Genomic DNA, 26,082 nt, shown 5'->3' with positions numbered 1-26,082 from the left:
GAAAAGATTGATTGAAAAAGCTGCTATATTGGTTGTGTAGTGTGGATCAACCTGATTGTGAATCCAGAAGGTGAATAGAATTGCCAACAGCAGGACGAGGGAGGCACCCTGGGTTCATGAGCTAAATTCACAGTGCAGCAGGCAGTGTTCGGGACAAATCTGACGCATTTTGGCAAGTGAGAAAGAGATTTTTGTCATACCCCCCCCCTTTTTTTCCTTTTTTGAGATTTATCTTGTTTATTTATGTTATTTTGCCTGTGTGTCTGTGTACCACATGCATGTAGTACCTGTGGAGACCAAAAGAGGCATCAGATCCTCTGGAAATAGAGTTAGAGCTCGTTGTGGGCCTTTATCTGGGTGCTGGGAATCACACCCAGGTCCTCTGGAAGAGCAGCCCGTGCTCTTAACCACTGAGCTGTCTCCAGCCCCTAGCGTTTGTCTCATATCTATTATGTTCTTCTAGCATGCTCTTCTCAGCATCGACAGATAAGACGGTGGCTGTGTGGGATAGTGAAACAGGCGAGAGGGTGAAGAGGCTGAAGGGGCATACGTCCTTTGTGAACTCCTGTTACCCAGCCCGGCGGGGCCCCCAGCTCGTCTGCACTGGCAGCGATGACGGCACAGTTAAGGTAGGTATTGTCTGTCTGTGCTGCAGTTGAGTTGGCATGATGTAAACTCTAGCCTGTCTTTCTACCGATATTGTGCTCTTCTCTTAGTTTTAACTCATTTTCCAAAGCATACTTCGAATTTTTTTTTAAATATTTATTTATTTATTATGTACACAATATTCTGTCTGTGTGTAGTATATCTGCAGGCCAGAAGAGGGCACCAGACCTCATTACAGATGGTTATGAGCCACCATGTGGTTGCTGGGAATTGAACTCAGGACCTTTGGAAGAGCAGGCAATGCTCTTAACCACTTGAGCCATCTCTCCAGCCCCCTCGAATTTTACCAGTTGAAATAATGCCCTACAAAATTCTATTAGAACCATAGAATGTACTGCTACTTGGAATTAATGGACGGCGAGGATTTGATTCATGGCTCAGCTACGGATTGTGTGTCTTTGAGCAGTTCAATCTCTGAGCTTCGCTTCCTTAATCTTTTTTTTTTTTTTTTTTTTTTTACTTTGAGAAAAGGTTTCTCTGTATAGCCCTGGTTGTCCTGGAACTCCCTTAGTGAACCAGGCTGGCCTCGTGTGCCACCACTACCTGGTGCATTTTCTTAACCTTTCGAATTGTGACAGTAGTATAAGAGTCTTACAAGGTTGCTGTGAAGTCGCAGATGTCTAAGAAGCTCAGCAAATGCTCTCAGTGGCCTAGGATGGGATCTTACAGATCATTTAGTGTGATGATTTCCGAGCTATCTGTGTTAAGATCACCTGAAGAACCTACTAAAAACACCCACAGTAGAGCCGGTGTTCTGGCCAACCTTGGCTGTGTAGTGAGACAATCTCAAAAGACAGATAATAACAATAAAAATTCCCAGAGCATTGTTGAATTCAGAGAATGGCCTGAGCTGCCTAGCAAGACTCTATTTCAAGACAAAAAACTAAATACATCAATCAAGTGATCCCCAAGGCATGCTTCATAGTATGAACTGATTCGTGCGTTTCATTGTGAGACTTTTGTACATGTATATCTTTTTTTTTTAATTTATTTATTATGTCTGTATGCCTGAAGGCCAGAAGAGGGCGCCAGACCTCTTTACAGATGGTTGTGAGCCACCATGTGGTTGCTGGGAATTGAACTCAGGACCTTTGGGAGAGCAGGCAATGCTCTTAACCACTGAGCCATCTCTCCAGCCCCCGTACATGTATATCCTTATACCATGTTCATACTCATACACTCATAAGGCCAACCAAAATGGGGGTGAGAGCACAATGGAAGGAAGGAAAATACCCACGAAGGTAAAGGATTAAAGATAATTTGGAAAATCAGTTATAGGGAGCCTAAGCAACTAAGTAAAAGTATTTAGTATCATAAGATTTCTTACTCTCGTGAAAATGGAGTTTTCAACACAAAAATGGGGAGAAAACTAAACGAGTCTTGTAATGCTGGGTTCAGATAAGAAGAATCGGTGTGAGCTCTCATTTTTGATTTATAAGCTGATAATCTAAACTAAGTCCTTATTTCAGGAAAAACATTTTGGGTAAGATGCAGAACTTGAGTGATTCAATATCACTTGGTATGTTGCGGGAGTGGACATGGGACTAGGGATATACTGCAGTTGGTGTGGGGCTTGCCCACCATGTGTTCCCTGCACAACATAAACCAGGTAATCCCTAGCATGTGGGAGATGAACATAGAAGGATCAGAATTGTAGGTCATCATCAGGTACTTGGCCAATTTGAGGCCAGCCTAGGATACATCAGACTTTGTTTCAAAAACACAAAAGCGGGGAGAGGGGATCTGTGTGTTTACAGGCATTTATGTTCTGAAATTTACACATATTGCATAGCTTTATACTGAGAAGGCTTAGAAAACCCTATTTGATCTACCGGGAATCACTCAGGGCATCAAGCATGCTAGGGAAGTGCTCAGCTCTAAGCCATATCCCAGCTTCATATCTTGTTTTTTGAAACAAAGTTTCTCTGTGTCGCCTTCACTGTCCTGGAACTCTCTTGTAGGCCAGACTGGCCTGGAACTCAGATCCACCTGCCTCTGCTTTCTGGGTGCTGGGATTAAAGGCAAGCGCCACCACACCTGACATTTATTTATTTATTTATTTATCTATTTGTTTATTTATTTATTTATTTATTTTTAATTATGTCTTGGTCTTTAAATATCATTTGCCACTAAACAAAGCTAAGGCTCTTACATTAGGCCTGGTCCAGAAAAGTACTTTAAGATGCGCTTAGAACATCTTGTACAAAAATTTCTGGGCAAATGCTGCAACTGAATGTTATCAGTAATGAGACAGAATTGTGAGCTGTTCGCTAGTGCCTGATGTTACTATTTCTGTGATACCCCTACCAAAGATAAACCTTCAGTCTCGCTGATGCAATGCCAGACAAATGCAAGCGCAGAGAGAAGCATTCCTGTGGTTTTTACAAGTGCCAGGGTCACAGAGCTCAAGCAAAATCTGAAAGAGACTAAAAAGACATGACAAATTTAACACAGAATTCCAAACTGAATTTTGGTGTCTTTTTGAAAAGGATCAGTGGGTAGTGGTTAAGCTTGAGTGGTGTTTGAGTGCCTTGGCAAACACGAGTCTTGGTGGTTTCTTCCTGTTGATGGTGCGCCAAGGAAACATCTGTGTGGACAAACATTAGGAGGTGCTGGGGAGATGAGGCACTAGTCAGCACTCAGTCTAAAATGATTTTAGGGAAAAAGAAAAAATTCTTTTCCAACTGTTCAGGAAGTTTGTGATTATTTCAAAAATTTTTTAATTATTTTAATCAAGCTTTAAGTGGCTACCATACCTTTTTAGATTGGCGCCAAGCGTTGAGGCACACGCCTGTAATCCCAGTCCACAGGAGGCTGAGGCAAGAAAATGGTGAGTTTCAGACTAGCCTGGGCTAAATAGTGAATCTCTGCCTCAAAAATAAGGGACAAAGATTGTTTTGATCTGTGTAAAGATTATCTGTTGAGACAAAGTTTCATCGTATATGTGGAAGCTGAATTATCAAGGCCTTGGCTTCCAGATCTGGAAGTGTCCAGGTGAAGGCCTGTGTCCTCGGGGCCGAAGGAGAGAGTGAACTGCACCTGTAATGTCCCTGAGCAGGGGTAGGTGGGATGTCTGGGTGTGTTCTGGAGGTTGCTCAGCTAGTGTCTGTTTAAAAAGAAAAGGGAAGCACCCTTTGCTCAGGTGACTCTCCTGTAGATTCTTTTACTTAAGATAAAATCTAAATTCACCACTGAAATCTTAAAAAGCTAGACAGGGGCTGTAACTCAGTGTTACCCTTGCCTAGCATGCACAGGGTCCTTGGTTCAGGCTCTGTCACTTAAATAAATCAAAATTAAAGTGACTTTGATACCCAGACATCTCCTCATGCCCAAAGAAACCAGTGAAGTCATTCTTGTTTCCTTCCTATATTCCAGCCCCTGGCAGCTTCTAGGCTGTCTGTGTCTCTGGACATTCCCTACAAATAAAAATGAGACAAGCTACAATCTCAGTGTCTGGGGGAAGTCTCAAATTTGAGGCCAGCCTGGGCTACTTTTCTGTGCAGTGTGGAGAGTGATCTATGGCAGCTATACCTTGGTTTTGAATGAGTGAATTTATTAAGCACAGAGCAAGCAAGTATAAAAGAACAAATAGAAAGTAGTGCAAATAGCAAAACATCCTCAAATTAGTTTCTAATGGGCAGCAGAGATGCCAGAAGTAGCCTGCTTGAGAAAGCAGACAAAGGTAACAGTATCAAATCAGAGTTCACACAAACACCCAGCAGAAGCAAGGCATTGGTGGCACACGCCTTTAATCCCAGCACTTGGGAGGCAGAGGCAGATGATCTCTGAGTGCAAGGCCATCCTGGTCTACAAGAGCTAGTTGCAGTACAGCTAGGGCTATAATAGAGAAACCTTGTCTTGGGGAAAAAACAAACAAAAAACCACCCAGCAGAAATCAGCTGGGGAAGTAGAGGCACTCTGCCGGAGTGCCACACTGAGCTTTCTCCCTGGCTTCTCACTCCCACTGCAGGCACTTTTGTGTCGTGGGATCATAGTGACTCTTTTGGAACTGGTTACCTTCTAGCAGTTCTCAAAGGCATGGGATTTAAGTCCCTTAGCTGCTGCTGTTTCCCTGTCTCCCTGTTACAGAGCCAGCTTGATCCTGGACTAGGGTTTGAAGGAGACAAAAGAGAACCTCTCCTCTCCTGGAGTCCACTTTCCTCAAGTACACTACAGTGTACCAATTTAACTTAACATTAATGCCACGTGGTAAAACAGTCTCATTTTTTTCAGGCAGGGGTAAAGTGCTTTTTGTCCAAGCATGGGGACCAGAGTTTAGATTCCCTACTACCCAAGTGAAGCTGGGCGGTGGTGGCGCATGCCTTTAATCCCAGCACTTGAGAGGCAGAGGCAGGCGGATCTCTGTGAGTTCGAGACCAAGCCTGGTCTACAAGAGCTAGTTCCAGGACAGGCTCCAAAACCACAGAGAAACCCTGTCTCGAAAAACCAAAAAAAAAAAAAAGTACCTACTACCCAAGTGAAAAAGATGGTGGGCCTGGTGGCCTACTGTAATCCTAGTGCACTGGCAGTAGAGACAGGGAATCCATGGAACAAGCTGGCTAGTGAGACTAGCTGAAATGACAAACTCCAGGTTTAGTTAGAGACCCCACTGTAGGTGGAAGTGACTTAATATTCATTATAAATGCTTGGCCAGTAGCTCAGGCTTGTTACTAGCTAACTTACAATTATTTTAACCCATTCTTTTCCTCACATCTTAACCCATATTTCTTATCTACACTTCACCACGTAGCTTAGTGCTCTTCTTGGTTCTCTCTGCATATGGTGGTGACTCCTGACTCCGCCAACTCCGCTCTTCTTCCCATCATTCTGTTTGGCTCTCCCCCTAACCTTATCCTGTCCAGCTATTGACCAGTCACCTTCTTTATTAAACGAATCACAGTGACATATATTCACACAGTGTAAAGAAATATTCCACACCCCACTTCAATATGTAAGGGGGAGGAGGCACATGTTAGCCTTCAACTCCCACAACCACATTCATAAGATTTTTATATCACACATACATGACTGTACATCACAGGCGCACACTACACACGTACATGACTGTACATCACAGGCGCACACTATACACATACATGACTGTACATCACAGGCACACACTACACACATACTATGACTGTACATCACAGGCACACACTACAACATGTACTTTTTTTCGCAGATGAATGTGGTGCTACATTTCTGTGGTCATGGTGCTTGTTGCGGGGGAATCAGGAAGATAAAGAACTCATGGGGGGTTTTTTTGGTTTAGTTTTTTGAGACACAGACCTCCAGTGTAGACAAGCCTCTTCTCAGAACTTTTGTGCCTCCTGTCTAAGCCTCCTGGATGCTGGAATTTCAGGTGTGTGTTTTGAGACTTGAGTCTTACCATGTTGCCAAGCTGATCTCCTGATGTGTGCTACAGTGCCTGGCTCTTTTTGTTGGGGTTGGTTGGTGCGTTGATTGGTTTCCAGTCAGGGACTTACTGTGTAGTACAGACCAGCCTGAAATTGAAAGTGATCTGCCTACCTCAGCCTCCTGGATGCTGAGATTGTAGGCATGGCAGCCTGGGTTACATGGCGAGTTCCAGGGTAACTAGAGCTATATAGTGAGGCCCTGTCCCTAAAAAATATCATTATTCTAATGAGCAACAGTGTTTTGTTTGTGGCTTTTGGTTTTGCTTTGATTTTTTTTTTTATTCTATTTACTTTTTGAAACAGGCTCTCTATGTAGCCTTGACAGTCCTGGAAATCACTATGTAAGCCAGGCTCCTCCTCCCCAGCACTAGACTTGTAGGTAAACTGGCATATGCTGTGCCAGTTTTTTCGTGGGTGCTGGGGATCTATCTGAACTAGGTACTCAGGTATCTAGCAGATACTTGATCAATTGAGTCATCTCGCTGGCACCTTCCTTCCTTTTTTAAATTTCACCTGTTTGTTTATGTGCACACCGTGATGAGCATGTGGAGGCCAGAGGACAGCATGGGGAGTCAGTTCTCTGCTGTCATTCAGGTCATCAGGCTTGCGACCAGTACTCTAGTCACTGAGCCATCTCTCCAACCCCATCCTGTTTATTTTAAAGCTTATCAACAGGTGTGTAGCCTTGTAGGCAAACTCAGCTGTTTCGTAATTTGATGCCCTAAACTTGGAGTTTGAGTGAGCAAGTTTGAGGTGGGGAATAGCTGAACTGCTGAGCAGTAGCAAGAGCCCGGTGTTTCCTTTGCTTTGACGGTAGGTGTGGGGGTGTTCTGTGTGATTGCTCCTGAGAAGGATGTTACTGATGCTGCCTGTTTTCTTCAGCTGTGGGACATCCGCAAGAAAGCAGCTATCCAGACATTTCAGAACACTTACCAGGTGCTGGCTGTGACCTTCAATGACACAAGCGATCAGATTATCTCTGGTGGAATAGACAATGATATCAAGGTATGGTTGTTTATATTTATATTTACCATTCGTGTATCAGAAGCTAATCTTTCTACATGTTTTGAGATTGTACAAGATTGGCACTTAATGCCAACTAAAAAGAAGATAGTGACCTGAAACTTACTTTTTTTTGTCTTTTTCTGATTACTTCCTAAATCAAAGGTTACATATAAATATATATCGGCTCATATAAATGCCATCAAGGGCCAGATGGATATATGCAATCCATGGGTAGAGGGGAGCTGTGAAAATACAGAATATGGCCAGGTTTGGTGGCATACGACTTTAATCCCAGCACTCTGGAGGCAGAGACAGGCAAATCACTATGAGTTCAAGGCCAGCCTGGTCTATAGAGTCAGTTCCAGGACAGTTGGAGCTACACACAGACCCTTTCTCAAATAAAGAATACAGAGTGTAGTTAGGCCCTGACTAGGTATTTGTTTATTCATTTTTAATTACATTTATTTCTGTGAGTGGAGGTCAGAAAAGAATTTGCAATCAGTTCTCTCCTGTCCTATGAGTCCCAGGGGTTGAACTCATGCTGTTGGTCTTGGTAGCAAATACATTTATCTGCTGAACCTTCTCACCCAACAGAAGACACTGACGATTGTTTTTAGCTTTTTGCTTTAATGAGACAGGGTTTCTCTGTAGCTTTGGAGTCTGTCCTGGAACTCTCTCTGTAGACCAGGCTGGCCTTTAACTCACAGAAATCCGCCTGCCTCTGCCTCCCGAGTGCTGGGATTGAAGGCCTTCACCAACACCCCCCAGCCAGCTTCATCACTCTTAACAGTTAGTACAGTGCTTTCCAGAGCAGAGGTCGTGCTGCTGACAGCCACCCGCTGCCACCCAGAGCTGCCCTCTGTGCCAAGCCCCATCTCCGATGTCTATCAACCATTGAACTCTTTGTCCTGTAGCTCCTTTTCCAGGATGTTGGGGACATATGAGTGTGTAGCTTTTGGGGAACTAACTTCTTTTTAATTGTGAGAATTTGATTCTCCTGTCTTCACCACAGGTCAGACAGACCGAAAGAAGGGTTCTTAACACAAACAGTCTGGATGCTGCTGCTGGGCCTTCTGTGCATCACAGTGCAATGTAGTCCGAAGGTCTACCTGGTCCCTGTGTAGTGTAGTTTACTGTCTTCTCAGAGGCGTGTATGATCCCTCCTCTTAGGGCGGGGTCTCTGCAGAGAATAAATCCTAGCCATTGTATGTTAATATATACCAGTTTTACTCTGAAATTTGAACTTATCTCAGATATGAGAAACATAAATATAGCCCCATGAATACTGTAGTTAAATTTAGCTCTGTATTCTAAAATATTCTTTCCTATGTTTTTGGAAAGTGTCCTGATTCTCATAACCCTGCAGCCTTCATTTTTCTAAAATAAGTCTTGGTTTGGAGTTCTCTTGTTTTGTATATGTAGCTCTGGTTGACCTTGAACTCACAGGTATTCCTCTGCCTCCTGATGCTGAGATTAAAGGTGTGTACCACCACACCTGGCTTGTTTTGTTTGTTTGGGCGGTAGGTTCTCAAACTTATCATCCTTCCATCTTAATTTTCTGAATGCTGGCATTGTAGGCATGTATTTAGACATTCAAAGTGGGGTTTTTTAAGGTGTGTGTGTGTGTATATAACATCCTTTAGGAAGCAGAAGAGAGTATCTGATCCATTCAAAGTGGGGTTTTGTTTTGTTTTGTTCTTAGGGGCATGTGTGTACATCCTTTAGGAGGCAGAAGAGGGTGTCTGGTCCCTTGGAGCTGAGTTAATGTTAGTTGTTAGCCACCCACTGTGGGTGAACAAGGTTACTATGCATCAGCTACTCTGGAGCAGGAAGTTCTCTTAACCACCAAGCCACTTCTCCAGCCCTAGTATTCAAATTTTCACATCAGTGCATGCACCTAACTCCTTTCTGAATATTAAAAAATGCCATGCTTTAGAGGACATCAGATATTTTATTTATTTAGAAAAATTACATGGCAGTATTAAATGAAGTTTTTTATAATACCAGTGACTTTCACAAAATTGCTAATCTTTTTCCTTTTGACATCCAGACTATTTCTGTTCCTGATAATGTTTATTATTACATATTTGCTTAATCGCCTATTATGTAAATTTTTTATATTTTGGCTTTAGAGTTATTTTTAGGAACTTGCTCAATAGTATTTAGAGCCTGCCATGTACCAGGCATATTCAAAACATTCCTATTTGTAATCTTTCAGAACGGCAGAGCACTTACCTAGTGTGCTTGAGGCCCTACGTTCAATCTCTAGCATTACTAAAAGTATAAAAGACAAAGGGACAGAAAATATGCTGGTGATGTCATCAATGGTAGCACTCAAAGCTCTGGACTTGAACTTGAACGATGAACAAACAACAAAGGGCAGAACTCCTAGACAGATACTCTTGTGTTTGTCTTCCAGAGGAGGCTCAAAGGGCTCTTTGCATAAATACGCTTTTCATTTTCTTTTTTCTAAACATACATACATACCTACATACATACGTAAGTACATACGCATTGTTTCTATATACATATTATAACATAAGATGAAAAATCTTAACTGTTTTCCAGTTTCGTGTTTACTATATATGATCTTGGGCTTTGTTTTCATTTTGTTTTGTTTGTGTCCCTGCTTGGCCTGGCACTTGCAGCAATCCTGCCTGTCTCTAGTGATGTTCTCATATACATACATCACTGTAATTAGCTTTGTCTACTTTTTTTTTTAATTTTTAGTTTTGAGACCTCTGGCTTCAAATGCACTATATAGCTAAGGGTATCTTTAAACTTCTGATCTTCCTGCTTCTCCTCCCAAGTGCTAAAATTCAGGGGTGCCGTTGGCTCTCTTTCTTTCTTTCTTTCTTTCTTTCTAAGATAGGGTTACTTTGTATAGTCCTGGCTGCCCTAAAACTCATCCTGTAGACCATGCTGGCCTCAAACTCAGAGATCTGTCTGCCTCTGCCTCCCGAGTTCTGGGAATAAAGTCATGTACCACCACCGCCTGGCCTTTATGATTTTTTTGAGATGGTCTCATAGCCAAGTTAGTCTAGAACTCTGTTATTCAAGCTGACCTCGGGTTTAAAATCCTTCCTCATCTGCCTCCTGAGTACTCAAATTAGACATAGACCAGTAAGCCTGTCATCTGGTTTATATAGTTATTTTTCTTTCTTTTTATTTTTTTATTTTTCACTTTATTTGATGTGTATGAGTATTTTGCTTGCATGTGCACATATATGTGCAGCACATGTGTGCCAGGTGCCAGCGGTCAGAAGGGGGCACTTGTTCCCCTGCAGCTAGAATTACAGTTGTGAACCACCATGTAAATGCTGGAAACCAAACCCAGATCTTACACAAGAACAACAAATACTCTTAATCTCTGTGTCATCTCTCTAGACTCTGATGTGTTTGGCTTTTTCATTTGCTTGTTGCTGTGACCTTATTTGTGCTGGAACTGGCTCTGTAGACCAGACTGGCCTTGAACCCACAAAGATCTGCCTGCTTCTGCCACCACACCTGGCATTTCTCTGCTAGTTTTCAGTTTGAATCCTGAGTGCAGTTTTGTGTTGTTACAGGTTTGGGACCTGCGTCAAAACAAATTAACCTACACCATGAGAGGCCATGCAGATTCTGTAACTGGCTTGAGTTTAAGTTCTGAGGGATCTTATCTCTTGTCCAATGCAATGGACAATACAGGTAACTTTGGAGAACAAAGATATTCTGGGACTAGTGTCTGTTGACCGTAAAAGTGGGGGTGGGGGTTGTAGCACAGATTCTAATTAGTCTTAATAATAAAAATCTGGAGTCAGATATCAGCGTAAAGAAAAATCAGAGAAGTAACGGAGCCAGCCACTAGAGAGACTTTACCGCTGAATCCTCAGACCGAAGGGGGCAAGATCCTGCCTCTACAAATCCTCGGACTGAATACTCTGAACTCCTATCTCTTCCCACCTTATATTCCTCTCTCTGCCCAGCCATTTCCCTTCCTGTCTCCATCTCCCAAGTGCTGGGATCCCCTTTATTTGAGCTCTGTTTCTCTTTTAGACAGATTCAATCCTGTGTAGCCCAGGGTGGCCTTGAACTCACAGAGCTCCCTCTGGGTTAAAGGTGTGTGCTGGGCACTGCCTGGCCTCTACGGCTAACTAGTATGACTAGCTCCACATTCTGATCTTCAGAAAGCTGTCAGACCACAGACAAAATATCACCACAGGAGTTAGTATTAAGTAATGTGTATTGGGAAGTGGTGATATAGCTCAGCTAATTAAGCTACCTATGTTTAGACTAGATTATTTGAGCTTGCTCCTAGGACTCCGTACTGAAAGGAAAGAGTCAGCTGGGCAGTGGTGGCACATACCTTTAACCCAGCACTTGGGAGGCAGAGGCAGGCTGATCTCAGAGTTTGAGGACAGCCAGGGCTACAAAGAGAAACCCTGTCTTGGGGTGCGGGGAAGAAGGAGAGTGTCAGTTCCCATAGTTGTCCTCAGACTTTCATATGCATCCCACAGCACGTGCGCTCCCTCACTTATTCGCTCAATCTCCTTCCCTCACCTGCACACACTAGATAAATAAAGCTGTTAAAAAAATTTTTTTTTTTTTTTTTGATTTTTCGAGACAGGGTTTCTCCGTAGCTTTTGGTTCCTGTCCTGGAACTAGCTCTTGTAGACCAGGCTGCCCTCGAACTCACAGAGATCCGCCTGCTTCTGCCTCCCGAGTGCTGGGATTAAAGGCGTGCGCCACCACCGCCCGGCTGTTAAAAATATTTTGATCAGGGGCTGGAGAGATGGCTCAGAGGTTAAGAGCATTGCCTGCTCTTTCAAAGGTCCTGAGTTCAATTCCCAGCAACCACATGGTGGCTCACAACCATCTGTAATGGGGTCTGGTGCCCTCTTCTGGCCTGCAGGCATACACACACAGACAGAATATTGTATACGTAATAAATAAATATTTTAAAAAATATTTTGATCACAGCCGGGCGGTGGTGGCGCACGCCTTTAATCCCAACACTTGAGAGGCAGAGGCAGGCGGATCTCTGTGAGTTCAAGACCAGCCTGGTCTACAAGAGCTAGTTCCAAGACTGGCTCCAAAACCACAGAGAAACTCTGTCTTGAAAAACCAAAAAAAAAAAAAAAAAAAATTATTTTGATCAGGAGTCTGGGGGATAAATCAGTGGGAGAGTGCTTGTCTAGCATGCATGCAGCCCTGGGCACAATCTCCAGCCACACAGAAGGATTAGAGGGAAGTGTATATTAGACTAGATGAAAGTCCAGGACAAAGGGAGGCTGACATTTCACTGTCAGCTAGAAGACAGTTGAGGTGAGGTGATCTAGAATCCAGGACTCTAATCCCAAAGCTCCTGTGTAGTCTGAACGATTGTACACACAGAGTTTCTCCTCCCTGGGATTCAGGCATTCCTATGTAGGTAAAATGGTAGAGGGCTGGATTTTCCCTTGCTGTTGTGCAGTAGTCTTTCTGTACACCATGATGAAGTGTCACTGTGATTGGTTTAAAAAATGCTAAACAGCCTGTAGCCAGGCAGGATTTTCCGGGCAAAGGGAACTCTGGGAAGAAGGGCGGAGATGGCAGAAGAGGAGGAAGCAGGAAAGCAGGATGATGCTTAGATGAGGTAATCGAGCTTTGGGGCAGCACATAGATTAATAGAAGTGGGTTAAGTTATGAAAGCCACTTAGAAACAAGCCTAACGTATTAGCCTAGCCTTCATGGTTAATAAGAAGTCTCTTTGTTATGATTTGGGAGCTGGCTGTGGGACAGAGAAAGACTCAATACACATAGCACCTGATGTGAGGCACCAAATGAAGCATTTATTTGTTTGTTTGTTTGTTTGTTTTATTTTGTTAAGACAGGGTTTCTCTGTAACTTTGGAGCCTGTCCTAAAACTCACTCTGTGGACCAGGCTGGCCTTTAACTCACAGAGATCCACCTAAAGGCTAGTGATAGTAGCAGAGGCAGGCAAATCTCTGAGTTCAAGGACAGCCAGGTCTACAAAGAGAAACTCTGTGTTGAAAAAAAAAAAAAGAGGGGCTGGAGAGGTGGCTCAGAGGGTAAGAGCACTGACTACTCTTCCAGAGGTCCGAAGTTCAATTCCTAGCAACCACATGGTGGCTCACAACTATCTGTAATGAGACCTGGTGCCTTCCTTGCCAGCAGTACATTGTATGCTTAATAAATAAATAAATAAATAAATATTTTTAAAAAAAAGGGAGCTAGAGAGATGACTCAGAAGTTAAGAGAACTGGCTGCTCTTCCAGAGGACCCAGGTTCAATTCCCCACATGGCAGCTCACAGCTGTCTGTAACCAATTCTAGGGAATCTGACACCCTAATACAGACATACATGCAGGCAAAACACCAATGTACTAAAAATAAATAATTTTTAAAAAGGAAGAAAAATAAAGTTTACCTCAGCTGCATATTCAAGGTCAGCTTGGGCTACACAAGACTGTATCCAAAAAAAAAAAAAACAACTGATGTTTTTGTTGTTGTTTTTCTTAGTTTTACAGAACAGGAAGCCAAGACATAGTCTCATTTTAACCTGGCATTACCATTACAAAATTAGATTCAGAGTTTCTGTTTTCCAAGGCAAGAATGTGTGGTAGAACGTTCACCTAGCATATGTGAGAGCCTGGATTAAATCCCCAGGACCTTAGGATGGCGACAGTGTTCATATGTCCTGAGGTTGGGGACAGTATTGTATGTCCTGGGGTTGGGGGGCAGTTTTGTGTGCCCTGTGGATGGGGGTGTTCCTATATCCTGGAGGTGGACATGTGGATATCATGAGGAGAGTATCGTGTGTCCTGATTCTCATTGTGGAGGTTTCTTGCTATATTATTCAAGTTTAGACTGTCAGAGCACCCGTCAAATTGAAGGAAAGGTTGAGTCTTTGCAGATGCGCATCACAGCAGTCAGTGGTGTTTAGATTCTTATGAGTGGGGAGATGGCCCAGTTAATAAAGGACATATGTAAAATCCAGACATCTGTGACCCTAGGATGGAGCTCACTGGCCAATCGGTGAGTGCTAGACTTAGTGAACCCTGTTTCAAAAAATAAGGTAAAAACTGAGCATGGTAGTTCATACTTTTAATCCCAGCACTTGGGAAGCAGAGGCAGGGTGATCTCTGGGAGTTCAAAATCAGCCTGAGTAATCTACATAGAGAGTCCCAGACCCAGGAAGGCTATAAAATGAGACCCTGTCTCAAAAACGAAAAAAAGGAAGAAAAGAAAGAAAGAGAAAAAGGTTAGCCACTGGTATCCAAGCATGAATGCACACTAAGCATGCACGCACATTGCATACACACACACACAAAAAAGTTTATTTAATGTATATGAATGTTTTGCCTGTGTGTGTGTGTGTGTGTGTGTGTGTGTGTGTGTGTGTGTATGAACTGTACATGCTGGTGCCCTCAGGGGCATTGGCTCTCCTGGAACTGGGGTTACAGGTGGTTGGTTGTGAGTCACCATATGGGTTCTGGGAACTGATCTGAGGTCCCGTGCAAGAATTTGTGCTCTTAACCGCTAAGCCATCTCTCAAGCCTCCAAAAAAATTTTTTAGATTAAACAAAATCATTGTCATATTGAAACTTTGCTGGATGTAATTCTGAATTGGCAGAGGAATCATTTGGAAAATATTTTTTTATTTTGTATGTTTTATGATCTGTCTCACTCTCCCCCCAAAATGCCTGTGGGGTGTGTGTGTGAAAGGCAGACAAACACAGGAAGATTTAACTACATCGTTGCAGTTTCTATGTCCTTGGCTCTCCTTCCTCTGTGCCCTCAGCTTAATGAGGAAGATGATCATTGGTGACCCCACTGGAAGAGTGAAAGAGCCTTATCTGCCGGGTGGTGGTGGCACACGCCTTTAACCCCAGCACTTGGGAGGCAGAGGCCAGCGGATCTCAGTGAGTTCGAAACCAGCATGGTCTACAGAGTGAATTGCCAGACAGTCAGGGCTGTTAAACAGAAAAATCCTGTCTCAAAAAAAAAAAAAGGAAGAAGTCAAAAAGAACCTTAGTAATTAGTATTATGTCATGTTGGACCTCCTTAACCAGGAGACAGTATTTGTTACTGACATGGAAGCTGCTGGCTTGTAGTTATGTTTGTTGTTTGATTGGCTTGGCTTTGCTTTGTAGTGCGTGTCTGGGATGTCCGGCCCTTTGCTCCCAAAGAAAGATGTGTGAAGATATTTCAAGGAAATGTGCACAACTTTGAGAAGGTGAGTGGCAACTGCCACGGGGTTGGTACCTGTCCATTTGCTCTGAAGAAACATTTATTTAGTGATGCTAAAGGGTGAAGAGTTGTTGGCCCTCTGAGAATGAGTGAAGTCTGGTAACCATCATCATCGAAGCTGCCCTCTCTTCTGCCTCAGCGTCCCTGTGCTCTTCCAGGAGCAGGCTCCGCATCTGCCTCAAAGTTTGTAGGACTTGTGACTTCAATGCCTCCCTCCCTAACAGGGCATCCTGGCCTTTTATTCCTTAGGAATCTCAACCCTGTAAATCAGTGTCTGTGGACCCCGACTCCCATTGCTGTTACCAGATACCTGCTGTTAGAGCTGTGGGTTCATACCCATTCCCCTTGTAATCACGATGGCCTGAGTCCAAGAGAATTTTTCTCAAATCCTCAAGTATCTGATCAGCTCTTTTGGAAGCTGCTTTTTTTTTTTTTAGCATTGAGTTTCTTAAAAGAGATTAATGATTTTCTTTTGAGAGTTCACTGAGATTGTTTTACCCTATAAATCAAATCTTATTTTTGTTGGGTTTGGGTTTTTTTTTCTTCAAGATAAAGCAAAAGAATTTAAAAAAAAAAAGATTAAATTTTAAAACGTTTTAATGAGGATCAAGATAAGTGGAGCAAAGGGAGCCTTTGTTTAAAGACAGAACAAATTTTTGTTGCCAGGTTTGTTCTTAATAACTGTAGGTTAAGCATTTCTGCATCTAGTTTTTTGTGTGGTATAAAATTACAAAGCAGGCTGGAGAATTGACTCAGCAGTTAAGAGCACTGGTTGCTCTTGCAGAGGTTGCAGAGGACCAGGGCTTGACTCCCAGCAAACGCCTGGTAGCTCACAGTTGTCTGTAACTCCATTCCCAGGAGATGTGATGCCCTCTTCTGGCTTCCTCAGTGACCAGGCATACCTCAGGCATACCTGCAGACCAAACACCTAAAATAATACACATAGAATAATGAGATAAGTATTTAAAGAAGAATAAGTAAAATTACAAAGCATGCTGTTCTGAGCAGGGATTAATATATTAGCTGATATTTGTTCTGGGGAGACACTCAAAGCCTAGTAGAAAATTTAAAGTCAATTGACTCCTAGTATAGCAAGAGGAGTTTGGCCTATTAACTGTCTTGTACATCCCTCTCCTTACAGAACCTCCTGCGGTGTTCTTGGTCACCTGATGGAAGCAAGATAGCTGCTGGCTCAGCGGACAGGTAAGGGCTCCTGGAGTAAGGTAGAGAATGATGTGGCTGTTCGGGTCTCGCATTTAAAGTGTGGGTGTGAAGACAACAGGCGTCTTTACCCACGTGACTAAGGGGTGCCCTGTAAAGCACAGCGTCCACTCTACTCTCTACAGTACTACTCCTGTAGCTCCGTGCCACTACAGGTCGGTACGCAAGCCGGGAATTGGGCCTGGAGATTTAAAAACACGCACAGAGACAGACAGAAAGAGACATGGACACGGGTCACCCTTGATACAAGAAAACCAACTCAGGGGCAGCTTATATAGTGCTCTGGCCACACGCCTTTGTTTCAGCCCAGCATCTGGTCATAGCTGCCAGTACGGATGATGATTTAGAGTCATATCTGAGCTCAGTGGAAAGTACCAGCATTGCTAAGCAAAATGGGCTGATGTTTCCGCCAAATTAATAAACCAGGACTTTTTTACATGTGAATTTAAACTGGTTCAGGGCCATATGTTATGAGGGAGAGAAGGGAGAGAATTCACCATCAGATGCTGTTGTTTTTAATTGTCCCTGGTGATGTGTACTTGGGAGGAAATCAGGTGGAGTAGGGAATCTGAGGGCCAAGGACACTGGGCTTGTGGGAACTCTGGAGACTCGTGGTAGGGGCATGTAAGCAGGGTTCTGCCCTGGCTCATAGCTTTCAGCACAGTTTAGGATTCCCTATGGAGACATGCTTAAAAACTTCTTTGGTTTTGTTTTTTCAGAATGTGATCTCCATATGTAGCTCTTACTTAGTCTTGGAAGTTACTCTGTAGACCAGACCACCCTTGAACTCACAAAGATGCATCTGCCTCCCAAGTACTTGAGTTTAAAGCACCACTACACCTGATCTGGCTTGTGTTTGGATTTCTTTCTTTTTTTTTTGTTTGTTTGTTTGTTTGTTTGCTTTTTTGTGTGTTTTGTTTTATTTTGGTTTTTTGTTTTTCGAGATGGGATTTCTCATGTAGTTTTGGAGCCTGTCCTGGAACTAGCTCTTGTAGACCAGGCTGGTCTCGAACTCACAGAGATCCGCCTGCCTTGCCTCCCGAGTGCTGGGATTAAAGGCGTGCGCCACCACCGCCCGGCCATGCTTGGAAATTTTTAAGTCATTTTTTTTTCCCGATCAAATTTAATGTCAGGAAAACTGGACAAGTATTCAGGGTGTTTGGGGCAAGTGGATAGCTAAGGGAAAGAGTGCTATATTAATGGTTTGAGTCTCAGAGGTTTAAAAAGCTACCATGAAGAATCTCAGAGATTTTCTATTATTAAGATAAAGAAAACTTAACCCTACCCCCTGGCAATGGGCAGAGACGTCTCCCTGGTGGTGTTGTTCCCACATCAGCCAGGGCAGAGCAGGTAGCAGTCCTTTGTTCATCCTAGCTAGAGGCCTGACTTAGTGGCCAAAGCTGTTTCATGCCTAGGGCACATTCAAAAAAAACAAAACAGGGGCTGGAGAGATGGCTCAGTGGTTAAGAGCATTGCCTGCTCTTCCAAAGGTCCTGAGTTCAATTCCCAGCAACCACATGGTGGCTCACAACCATCTGTAAAGAGGTCTGGCGCCCTCTTCTGGCCTTCAGGCATACAGACAGAATATTGTATACATAATAAATAAATAAATATTTTAAGAAAAAACAAAACAAAACAGACACACAGAAACTTAGGAAATAGTCCAAGGAGCCTTGCCTGGTGCTTGCCTGTAACCCAGCACTCAGGAGACTAATCCAGGGTCAGAATTTGAGACTGTCCTGGCGAGTATAGCGAGACTCTGTCTTTTTAAAAACAAAAGTACAAGAAGTTTGCATTCTCACAGAGTGGAAAGCATTCTTAGTATTTTTGTATCATTTTCTGTAGAGATGGTATGTTTCCCCTTATAATTGTATCTTTTTTTAATTGTTTTAGATTTATTTATCTTTTTTGAAAGATTTTTAAAGCATTTATCTAGCCATATCTACCTATATGGGTGTCTTGCCTTCATGAATGTCTGTGGACCACTGGTATGTCAGGTGCCTGTAGAAACCAGAAGAGGATGTTGGATTCCCTGAATCTGGAATTAGAGATGGTTGTAAGCCACATCTGGGTGCTAAGAATCAAGCCCTAGTCCTCTAGAAGAGCAGCCTGTGTTTCTAGCCACTGACCCACATCTCTCCAGCCCCGAATTGTGTCTTTGTTTTGTTTTTCAAGACATGGTTTCTCTGTGTAGGTCTGGCTGTCCTGGAACTCTCTTTGTAGACCAGGCTGAACTGGAACTCGGAGAGAGCCACCTGCCTCTGCCTCTGCCTCCCAAATGCTAGGACTAAAGGGATGATGAACCACAATGCCCGGCACACATTTTCCATTTTACAGTGTCCTCTCATTCCCCTTCCTTCTCACCATTCCTTACATGAGGATGCATGGCTTGGTCAGAAGCAAGGCCTATCCACTCTGTTGGGCTGGGCAGGATTTCACAGTCCACCTCGACAGTTAGCCTGAAGTAAGCAAGCAGTTCTATTACATAAGTAACCTGGTTTCTACCAAATGTTGACATGCCCAAATGTGGAGAGGACAAGGAACCCTCTAAATTTAGCATGTAATTGGCATCCATGAAGAGTGAGGCCTTAAAGTAAACCCTTGGAGATCCAGGCTTCTGTCAGCTTCTGTGTACTTGAGAGATAATATCCACCTCAGAAACCCGCTTTCCAGCTGAGTCTGGCTTTGGCAGATTTCCCCTTTCTGCCTACAGATAGATCACTTCCTTGTGTGCACTTAACCCTCCACAGCCCTGTTCAGACACTAGCCAGGCTGCTGATTTCATGTGACTCTAGCTTTATAACACATGTACTCATAATAATAACAGCAGTCATTAGTTCTGTGTGCCAGATACTTTGCATATATTCTTATTTTTCTCAGTAAGCTTTAAATTCACTTTTTCTCCATCACTATAAAAGAAAAAGGAAGCAGTTGTGTTGAATTATCTTGGTTCGAGAAATAAACAAGGTAGCTAAAAGATAGAACAGTTATATATTTATTTATTGTAAGGGGCAAACTCATGAAATAGGAACAAGAAATCCAAACTCGGATATGCTGCGAGGAAACCTCACAGAGAGGGCGCACCAGGTCCCAGAAAGCCACACCCTAACTTGGTCCCTCCTCTTAAAGTTAATTGGTTGGCAGAGATTCCTCATCACAGTTGTCTGATTACTTAGCTAGTGAATCTGCCCTGGAGGTCATCCCAGCTTCTCTGATTCCAGTGCTGTCAGCCTTCCACTCTGCCCTTGGTGGGCACGAGGGATAGTGGTTTGTGCATGACAGAAAAGAGGGCATGAGCACCAGCTAAGAGGCAGAGAAGGGTAGGGTTCTGCCTCCTGTCTAGAACAATTTGCTGTAGCCAAGGATGGTTTTGACTTCTTCTGTCTGCTCCTCCCAAGCGCTGGGTCTATAGGTGTGCACCAATATGCCCAACTACTCAAGAGCTTTTACTCATTTGCTCTTGAGCCTAGACTATGAGGGTGTGAGGTATAATTAATAAGCCTTGTTTACTTAGAGGGTAGATGTAGCGCCTGCACTATGAGACGGTACGTGAGCTGGGAACCGTGCTGTAGACTTAAAAACACACGCACACAGACAGACAGAGACATGGGGACATGGTTCATCCTTGATACAAGAATGCCCACTTTAGGGCTGGAGAGATGGCTCAGAGGTTAAGAGCATTGCCTGCTCTTCCAAAGGTCCTGAGTTCAATTCCCAACAACCACATGGTGGCTCACAACCATCTGTGATGAGGTCTGGTGCCATCTTCTGGCCTGCAGGCATACACATTAATTGTATACATATTAAATAAATAAATAAATATTTTTTAAAGAAGAATGCCCACTTTAGCCGCGCAATGGTGGCGCACACCTTTAATCCCAGCACTTGGGAGGCAGAGGCAGGCGGATCTCTGAGTTTGAGGCCAGCCTAGTCTATAAGCGCTAGTTCCAGGCCAGGCTCCAAAGCTACTGAGAAACCTGTCTCAAAAAAAAACAAAAAACTTTATTGAGCTCAGGGGCAGCTTATATAGGGCTCTGGCCACGCCCCAGCTCTTGATATCTTTCAGCTGCAGACTCACCAAAACCCACTCCCCTGCCATCAGGGTCTCGTGTTCAGAGCAGCTGCAGGCTGCTCAGAGCAGAGGAAAACAAGTTGTTTACAAGAAATTCGGGGCCTGGTGGTCCACAGTCCCCAACAGGTAGAGGGTCTGGAACATCTCACAGCATATCCTGGGCTGGCCTATTCCCATGGCAGGATTGCAGGTATACATACCGTGCCTAGCTTGTGTGGGTCTTAGAGTAAAAGTATAAAAGTATACCTAGGTTTGTGGCTTTCCCCTACCTCTGCGTTTGCAGCTTATTACGAGCAAGCTGTACCAGTAACATGGATATGTTTATGTTTCTATAATTTCAGGATTTGGTTGGTTTTCAGCCACCAGATATTCTTTTTTTTTTTTTTTGGTTTTTCGAGACAGGGTTTCTCTGTGGTTTTGGAGCCTGTCCTGGAACTAGCTCTTGTAGACCAGGCTGGTCTTGAACTCACAGAGATCCGCCTGCCTCTGCCTCCCAAGTGCTGGGATTAAAGGCGTGCACCACCACCGCTCGGCCACCAGATAGTCTTTATTTACTTGGTAGAGTCTTAGTTTCTAAAACCCAGAGTATAGTTCAATAAACAAACATTCCCATTTCACTTCGATACCCAGTGTCCTCACCGACCTCTAAGGGATCTGCACTTGTCGTTATGGCCCCTTGCAGGTTTGTGTACGTGTGGGATACTACGAGCAGGAGGATCCTGTATAAGCTGCCTGGCCATGCTGGCTCCATCAATGAAGTGGCGTTCCACCCTGATGAGCCTGTCAGTAAGTCCACATCTGCCCTGACTGCTACAGAAGAGAAAGCAGCCTCTCTCCCTGGGACTTGAGGGACAGAGGCAGGCAGGGCTGTTGTATGAATCCAGTGCTAATTTGGGTTTTGAGGTATTTTGGTGTGGGGTTTTCATGGGTTTGGGGTTTTTTGTTTGTTTTTTGTGGGGAGTTGGGTTTTTGTTGTTGTTGTTATTTTGGTTTGGTTTGGTCTGGTGTTTTTGTTTTTGGGGTGGGGAGCTGGCCATAAGAGAAGGCAGTTGTCAGCATAAAGGGGGATGCCAGTGCTAAAGCAACCTAGGGTTTTCTTATTACACTAAGATTCGGATGAAATTGGAAACGCCCCCAGCCTCCAGCCTCCAAACAGTTTTCTCTGTGTAGTCCTGGCTCTCCTGGAGCTCTGTAAACCAGGCTGGCCTCGAACTCAGAGATGTGCCTGCCTCTGCCTTTCAAGGGCTGGGATTAAAGGTGTTCTCCACCACCACCAGGCAAAACTAAAAGTGTGTTTTTTCCAGCTAGGATCTTACTATGTAGCCTTGGCTTGGCTGGTGTTCATTGTGTAACCCCTGCTGATCTCATACTTGAGGGAATCTTCCTACCTGAGTTTCCCAAATACTGGGCTCTTCGGAGGAACCCAGCACATAAACCACAGGAAGAGATCTCAGGGAGAGTCAGTATGAAACAGTAGTAGTGTTGGAGTTTATTTCAGAAAAGTTTACTCTGCATTTAAGTGGGGTGCTAACAGGCCTAAAGGGAATGCAGGCATCTTCCGGGGGTTGCTGCCATCTATAGGCCAATCTTGGAATTGCAGTCCTAGATGATGGTTGGCTTCAGTTCTCACCTCAGAAAAGGCTGCCTAAAAGACTGAGTTCTTATGACATTCTCAGTTCAGGTTCTCTCCATAATTTACTCTCTTGGAGTGGCAGAGACTGTAGACAAGAATGACTTGTGAATGTGTAGATTAAAATTATAATAAATTTGATTAGTTAAGCTTTAAATTTAAAGAAAGAACATGTTACCTTTCTCCAGGAGTATATATAGATTTTAAAAAACCAAGCAGAAGCATATTGACTGAGTGGATGGACACTTGTAATCCCACCCTGGGTTGGTAGAAGCAGGAGGATTCCTAGAGGTTTGCGGCTAGCCAGTCTACATCACAAGCTCTAGGTCAGCCCAGTGAATAAAGAGACTGAGAACCTTGTCTGAGAAAGCCTCAGCCCAAAAACATGTGCATACTCCTGCACCTTGTGTGTCTGACTTAGAAGAGCATGAGGTTCCCATAGCATAGCCATCCTTGGGGCTTCAAGGGGGCTTGGATTGAAAAGCCAGGCTGCAATTTCCTGTGTGTGTGTTTAGGAGAATTCAAGCTAAAACCAAATGCTCTTACATGTCACAGTTGTCTTTTGACACAGGGCCCTTGAGCTCCAAGGGTTCCCAAGCCTTCACTTCTCCTGTCTTGTTCTTTTTCCCTTAGTCCTCTCAGCATCCAGTGACAAGAGGCTGTATATGGGTGAGATTCAGTGAAGATTTAGGATGGAAGGCTCCCCGGCTGTGTGACCTGAGGCTCATGCTACATTATGACCAGAGTCATATGGTGTCCAAGCTGACCTGCCTTCAGATGACCGTCACTAGCAAGCAGCTGGAGGTGATGGTCGTACTCCAGCAACCATTTGTACCCCATTTACAGAACAGCTGTGGCCTCTGGTACTACCTGCCACATTTCAGGGATTGGTTTCTTTTTCTTAAAAAAAAAAATAAGACTTCTTCAGAGGGACAAACATTGGTTTGAGGTCTCCTGTTTTTTAACCTATGCTGGAGACAGGGAATGTCAGTTGAAATTTGTTGAATTTGTTTTCTGTTTATTTTAAATTGAATAACTGGCTTGTATGATATTTTTCTTTCTTGTTTGAGTCATTTTGTATTAAAAATCCAAATAGATAACCTTTTTACAAGAACCTTGTGGCTTAGATTTCTTATTTCTTGCTGTCTTTTCTCTGAGGCTTGATTGCTGTAAGTCAGAGGAGTATATGTCTGGTAGATACGATCCACCTGCTCTTCAGTGACTCTGTTTACTTGGAGTCCCCCACCCCCTTCTGTTGTAGGTTTCCTCACTATTGTGAAAATGACAAGGTGTAATTATCAGTAGCAGATACTTTCCTGTAATTACGAGCACAGCGTCCAGAACGTGATGAATGAGGTCCAGAAGGGCCTGGCTCTGGGTCTGTCTGCTCTGCCTCCTGCCCAAAGCCCTTTCCTTAGCAGCAGTCCTGTGCTCGGGGCTCCTGGGGAACCAGAGCTGTGGCAGCCCCAGTCGGGGCCCTTGGCCAGAATGCAGCTTCATGAGCAGCCCAAGTGGGAGATGGGTGTTTTCCTAGGCTTTGACCGTGGCATTTTCTGAGGCTCTTTATGATCCTGTTTACCTGTCTGACTTTGCTGATCTGACAGGGATGTTGAGAAACGCTGTCATGTGCCTTCTACTAAGACAGGTTCCTCCCTCCCTTGGGTCTCTGGTTGACTGTCCAGCACACAGACAGGCACTAATGAATCCATCTGCCCCAAGGAAGTAGAATGTATATTTTTTTAACCTTCTATCTCAAAGCAAAAGTCTTCTTATCTTCAATAATTCTGGGCATGTTTGGCTTAGACTTTGGGCTCATGAACTTAAATCATATTTCTCATAAGTCAAAGAGGATGCTGCTGTGGGTTTAGAACATAGTCATTCAACACCACCAAGCCCTGTTATGTGACAGGCAAAGTCATCATTGCTGAGGACAGAGATGGGAAAGGTCTTGTCCTTGCCCTCATGAGAAGTGCACAAACCAGTAGAAAATATTGTTGGAAATAAACTACTTTCTTTTTTAACTGAGCACATGCCCGAGATTTATTTAACTTATTAATGAAGAAGCCAGCAGGATAGTAAAGCTCTCAGAGCAATTACTTTTAATACAGTGAATGAAGTTTGAGTAAAGCACACTGGAAACACAGGGGGGAAGCTATTTATCGTGCCTGTGAGAGAACAAAGAAGCATCCTGGATGCTGTGGTTATGCTTGCGTATGGACAGCAAACAAGGAGGGCTGTCTAAAACCAGACACAAACCTGAGGGGGTGGGGGTGTCTCAGAAGCCAGAGAAGTGTGCTTGGAGACAGGGGCAGCAAATCCCATAGCGTGGAAACTTCGCATACTTGAGCCTGTAGAGTGAAGTCCCCCAAGGTGTGTTTCACAGACTTGACATACTCTGAGTTTAAAGAATCCCCTCGTCTGACATATTTGGGAAAGATGGCGGGGGGTGGGGGGGAGCGGTAAACAACATGAACCTGGTTTCATTACTTTGAGCCTTTACCATACAGAGTACTGTGTGTACTGTGCTATCAGGACAGGGCACGCAACTGTAATCCCAGCCCTTGGAATCCAGAGACAGGACATCCTCTGCTACATAGCTAGTTGGAGGCCAGCCTGAGTTCGGGTGCTAGAAACTGAATAAAAATCCAGGTGCGGGGGGCTGGAGAGATGGCTCAGTGGTTAAGAGCATTGCCTGCTCTTCCAAAGGTCCTGAGTTCAATTCCCCGCAACCACATGGTGGCTCACAACCATCTGTAAAGACGTCTGGCGCCCTCAACTGGCCTTCAGGCATACAGACAGAATATTGTATACATAATAAATAAATAAATATTAAAAAAAAAAAACTAAAAATCCAGGTGCGGTGGGACTCATTTATAATCCCAAACACTGGCACACCGAGATGAGAGCTGGGGATGGGGATTGTCCAGATGCTCACAGGCTAACTGGCATGAACCCTCACAGCGTGACAGACACGAGAAACCCTGCCTCAAAACAGTAACAAAGTGGAAGAAAGGAACTCACTACGCAGGGGCGTGTGTCTCAGAAAGGAATGGTGGCTGTCATCTGGCCTGGCACTAATTAATTACCTATATGGCTATAATGACCTTCTCCAGGAGAAACGTGGTCCCGAATGTCTTCAGCCTGATCTTCATTCCTCAGAAATCACAAGTAGCTTTTTTTTTAAATAATTTGTTTTTATTTTACGTGCACCAGTGTTTTGCTTGCGTGTATGTTTGTGCAAGGGATTTGGATCCCCTGGAACTAGAACTATGGATAGGTGTGAGCTGCCATGTGGATGCCGGGATTGAACCTGGGTCCTCTGGAAGAGCAGTCAGTGCTCATAACTACTGAGCCATCTCTCCAGCCTACAACTAGCTTTTTAACACCCCTTTTTAAATATGATTTTTTTAAAAAAGATTTATTTCTTGTGTATAGTGTTCTGCCTGTGTGTGTACCTGCAGACCAGAAGAGGGCACCAGATCTCATTACAGATGGTTGTGAGCCACCACGTGGTTGCTGGGAATTGAACTCAGGTCCTCTGGAAGAGCAGGCAGAGCTCTTAACCTCTGAGCCATCTCTCCAGGCCTTTAATTTTTAGTCTATGTGTATGTGTCTGTTTATGTGTATGTATGTATATATGTATGTATGGTATGTATGTGCTTCACGTGCATGCAGTACCCACAAAGGCCAGAGGTGGCATCGGATCCTGGGAGAGCTGTAGTTACACAGTTGTGAGGTACCTGGTGTGGGTGCTGGGATCCAAACTCAAAGACAGCAAATGCTCTTAGCCGCAGTGTCATCCTCCAGCCCTCTTTAACCCTTATTAACACCAGATCCACA

At 43.9% G+C, this 26,082-nt stretch overlaps 1 protein-coding gene and 1 non-coding gene across 2 annotated transcripts in view; both read left to right on the top strand.

The window, feature by feature from the left end:
* Nucleotides 1–23,342, top strand: part of Snrnp40 (small nuclear ribonucleoprotein U5 subunit 40) — a 31,510-nt gene extending 8,168 nt beyond the window's left edge. The window contains exons 4-10 of the mRNA XM_041652044.1: nucleotides 464–629; nucleotides 6,966–7,088; nucleotides 10,655–10,775; nucleotides 15,223–15,305; nucleotides 16,461–16,522; nucleotides 21,295–21,398; nucleotides 22,876–23,342. Coding sequence (XP_041507978.1) covers nucleotides 464–629; nucleotides 6,966–7,088; nucleotides 10,655–10,775; nucleotides 15,223–15,305; nucleotides 16,461–16,522; nucleotides 21,295–21,398; nucleotides 22,876–22,925 — 709 coding nt within the window. The 3' untranslated portion in view covers nucleotides 22,926–23,342. The remainder of the gene's footprint in view (nucleotides 1–463; nucleotides 630–6,965; nucleotides 7,089–10,654; nucleotides 10,776–15,222; nucleotides 15,306–16,460; nucleotides 16,523–21,294; nucleotides 21,399–22,875) is intronic.
* Nucleotides 17,824–17,964, top strand: LOC121448967. The gene has a single exon (XR_005974435.1). It is a non-coding gene; the product is annotated as a small nucleolar RNA SNORA48 (small nucleolar RNA).
* Nucleotides 23,343–26,082: the final 2,740 nt, after the last annotated feature.

The sequence above is a fragment of the Microtus oregoni genome, unplaced genomic scaffold (genome assembly GCF_018167655.1).
Source record: "Microtus oregoni isolate MIOR12 unplaced genomic scaffold, Mior012 000005F_ref0000423, whole genome shotgun sequence".
Taxonomy (NCBI): Eukaryota; Metazoa; Chordata; class Mammalia; order Rodentia; family Cricetidae; genus Microtus; species Microtus oregoni.
The sequence above is the reverse complement of the archived record's forward strand: the minus strand, read 5'-3'. Positions and strand labels throughout refer to the sequence as shown.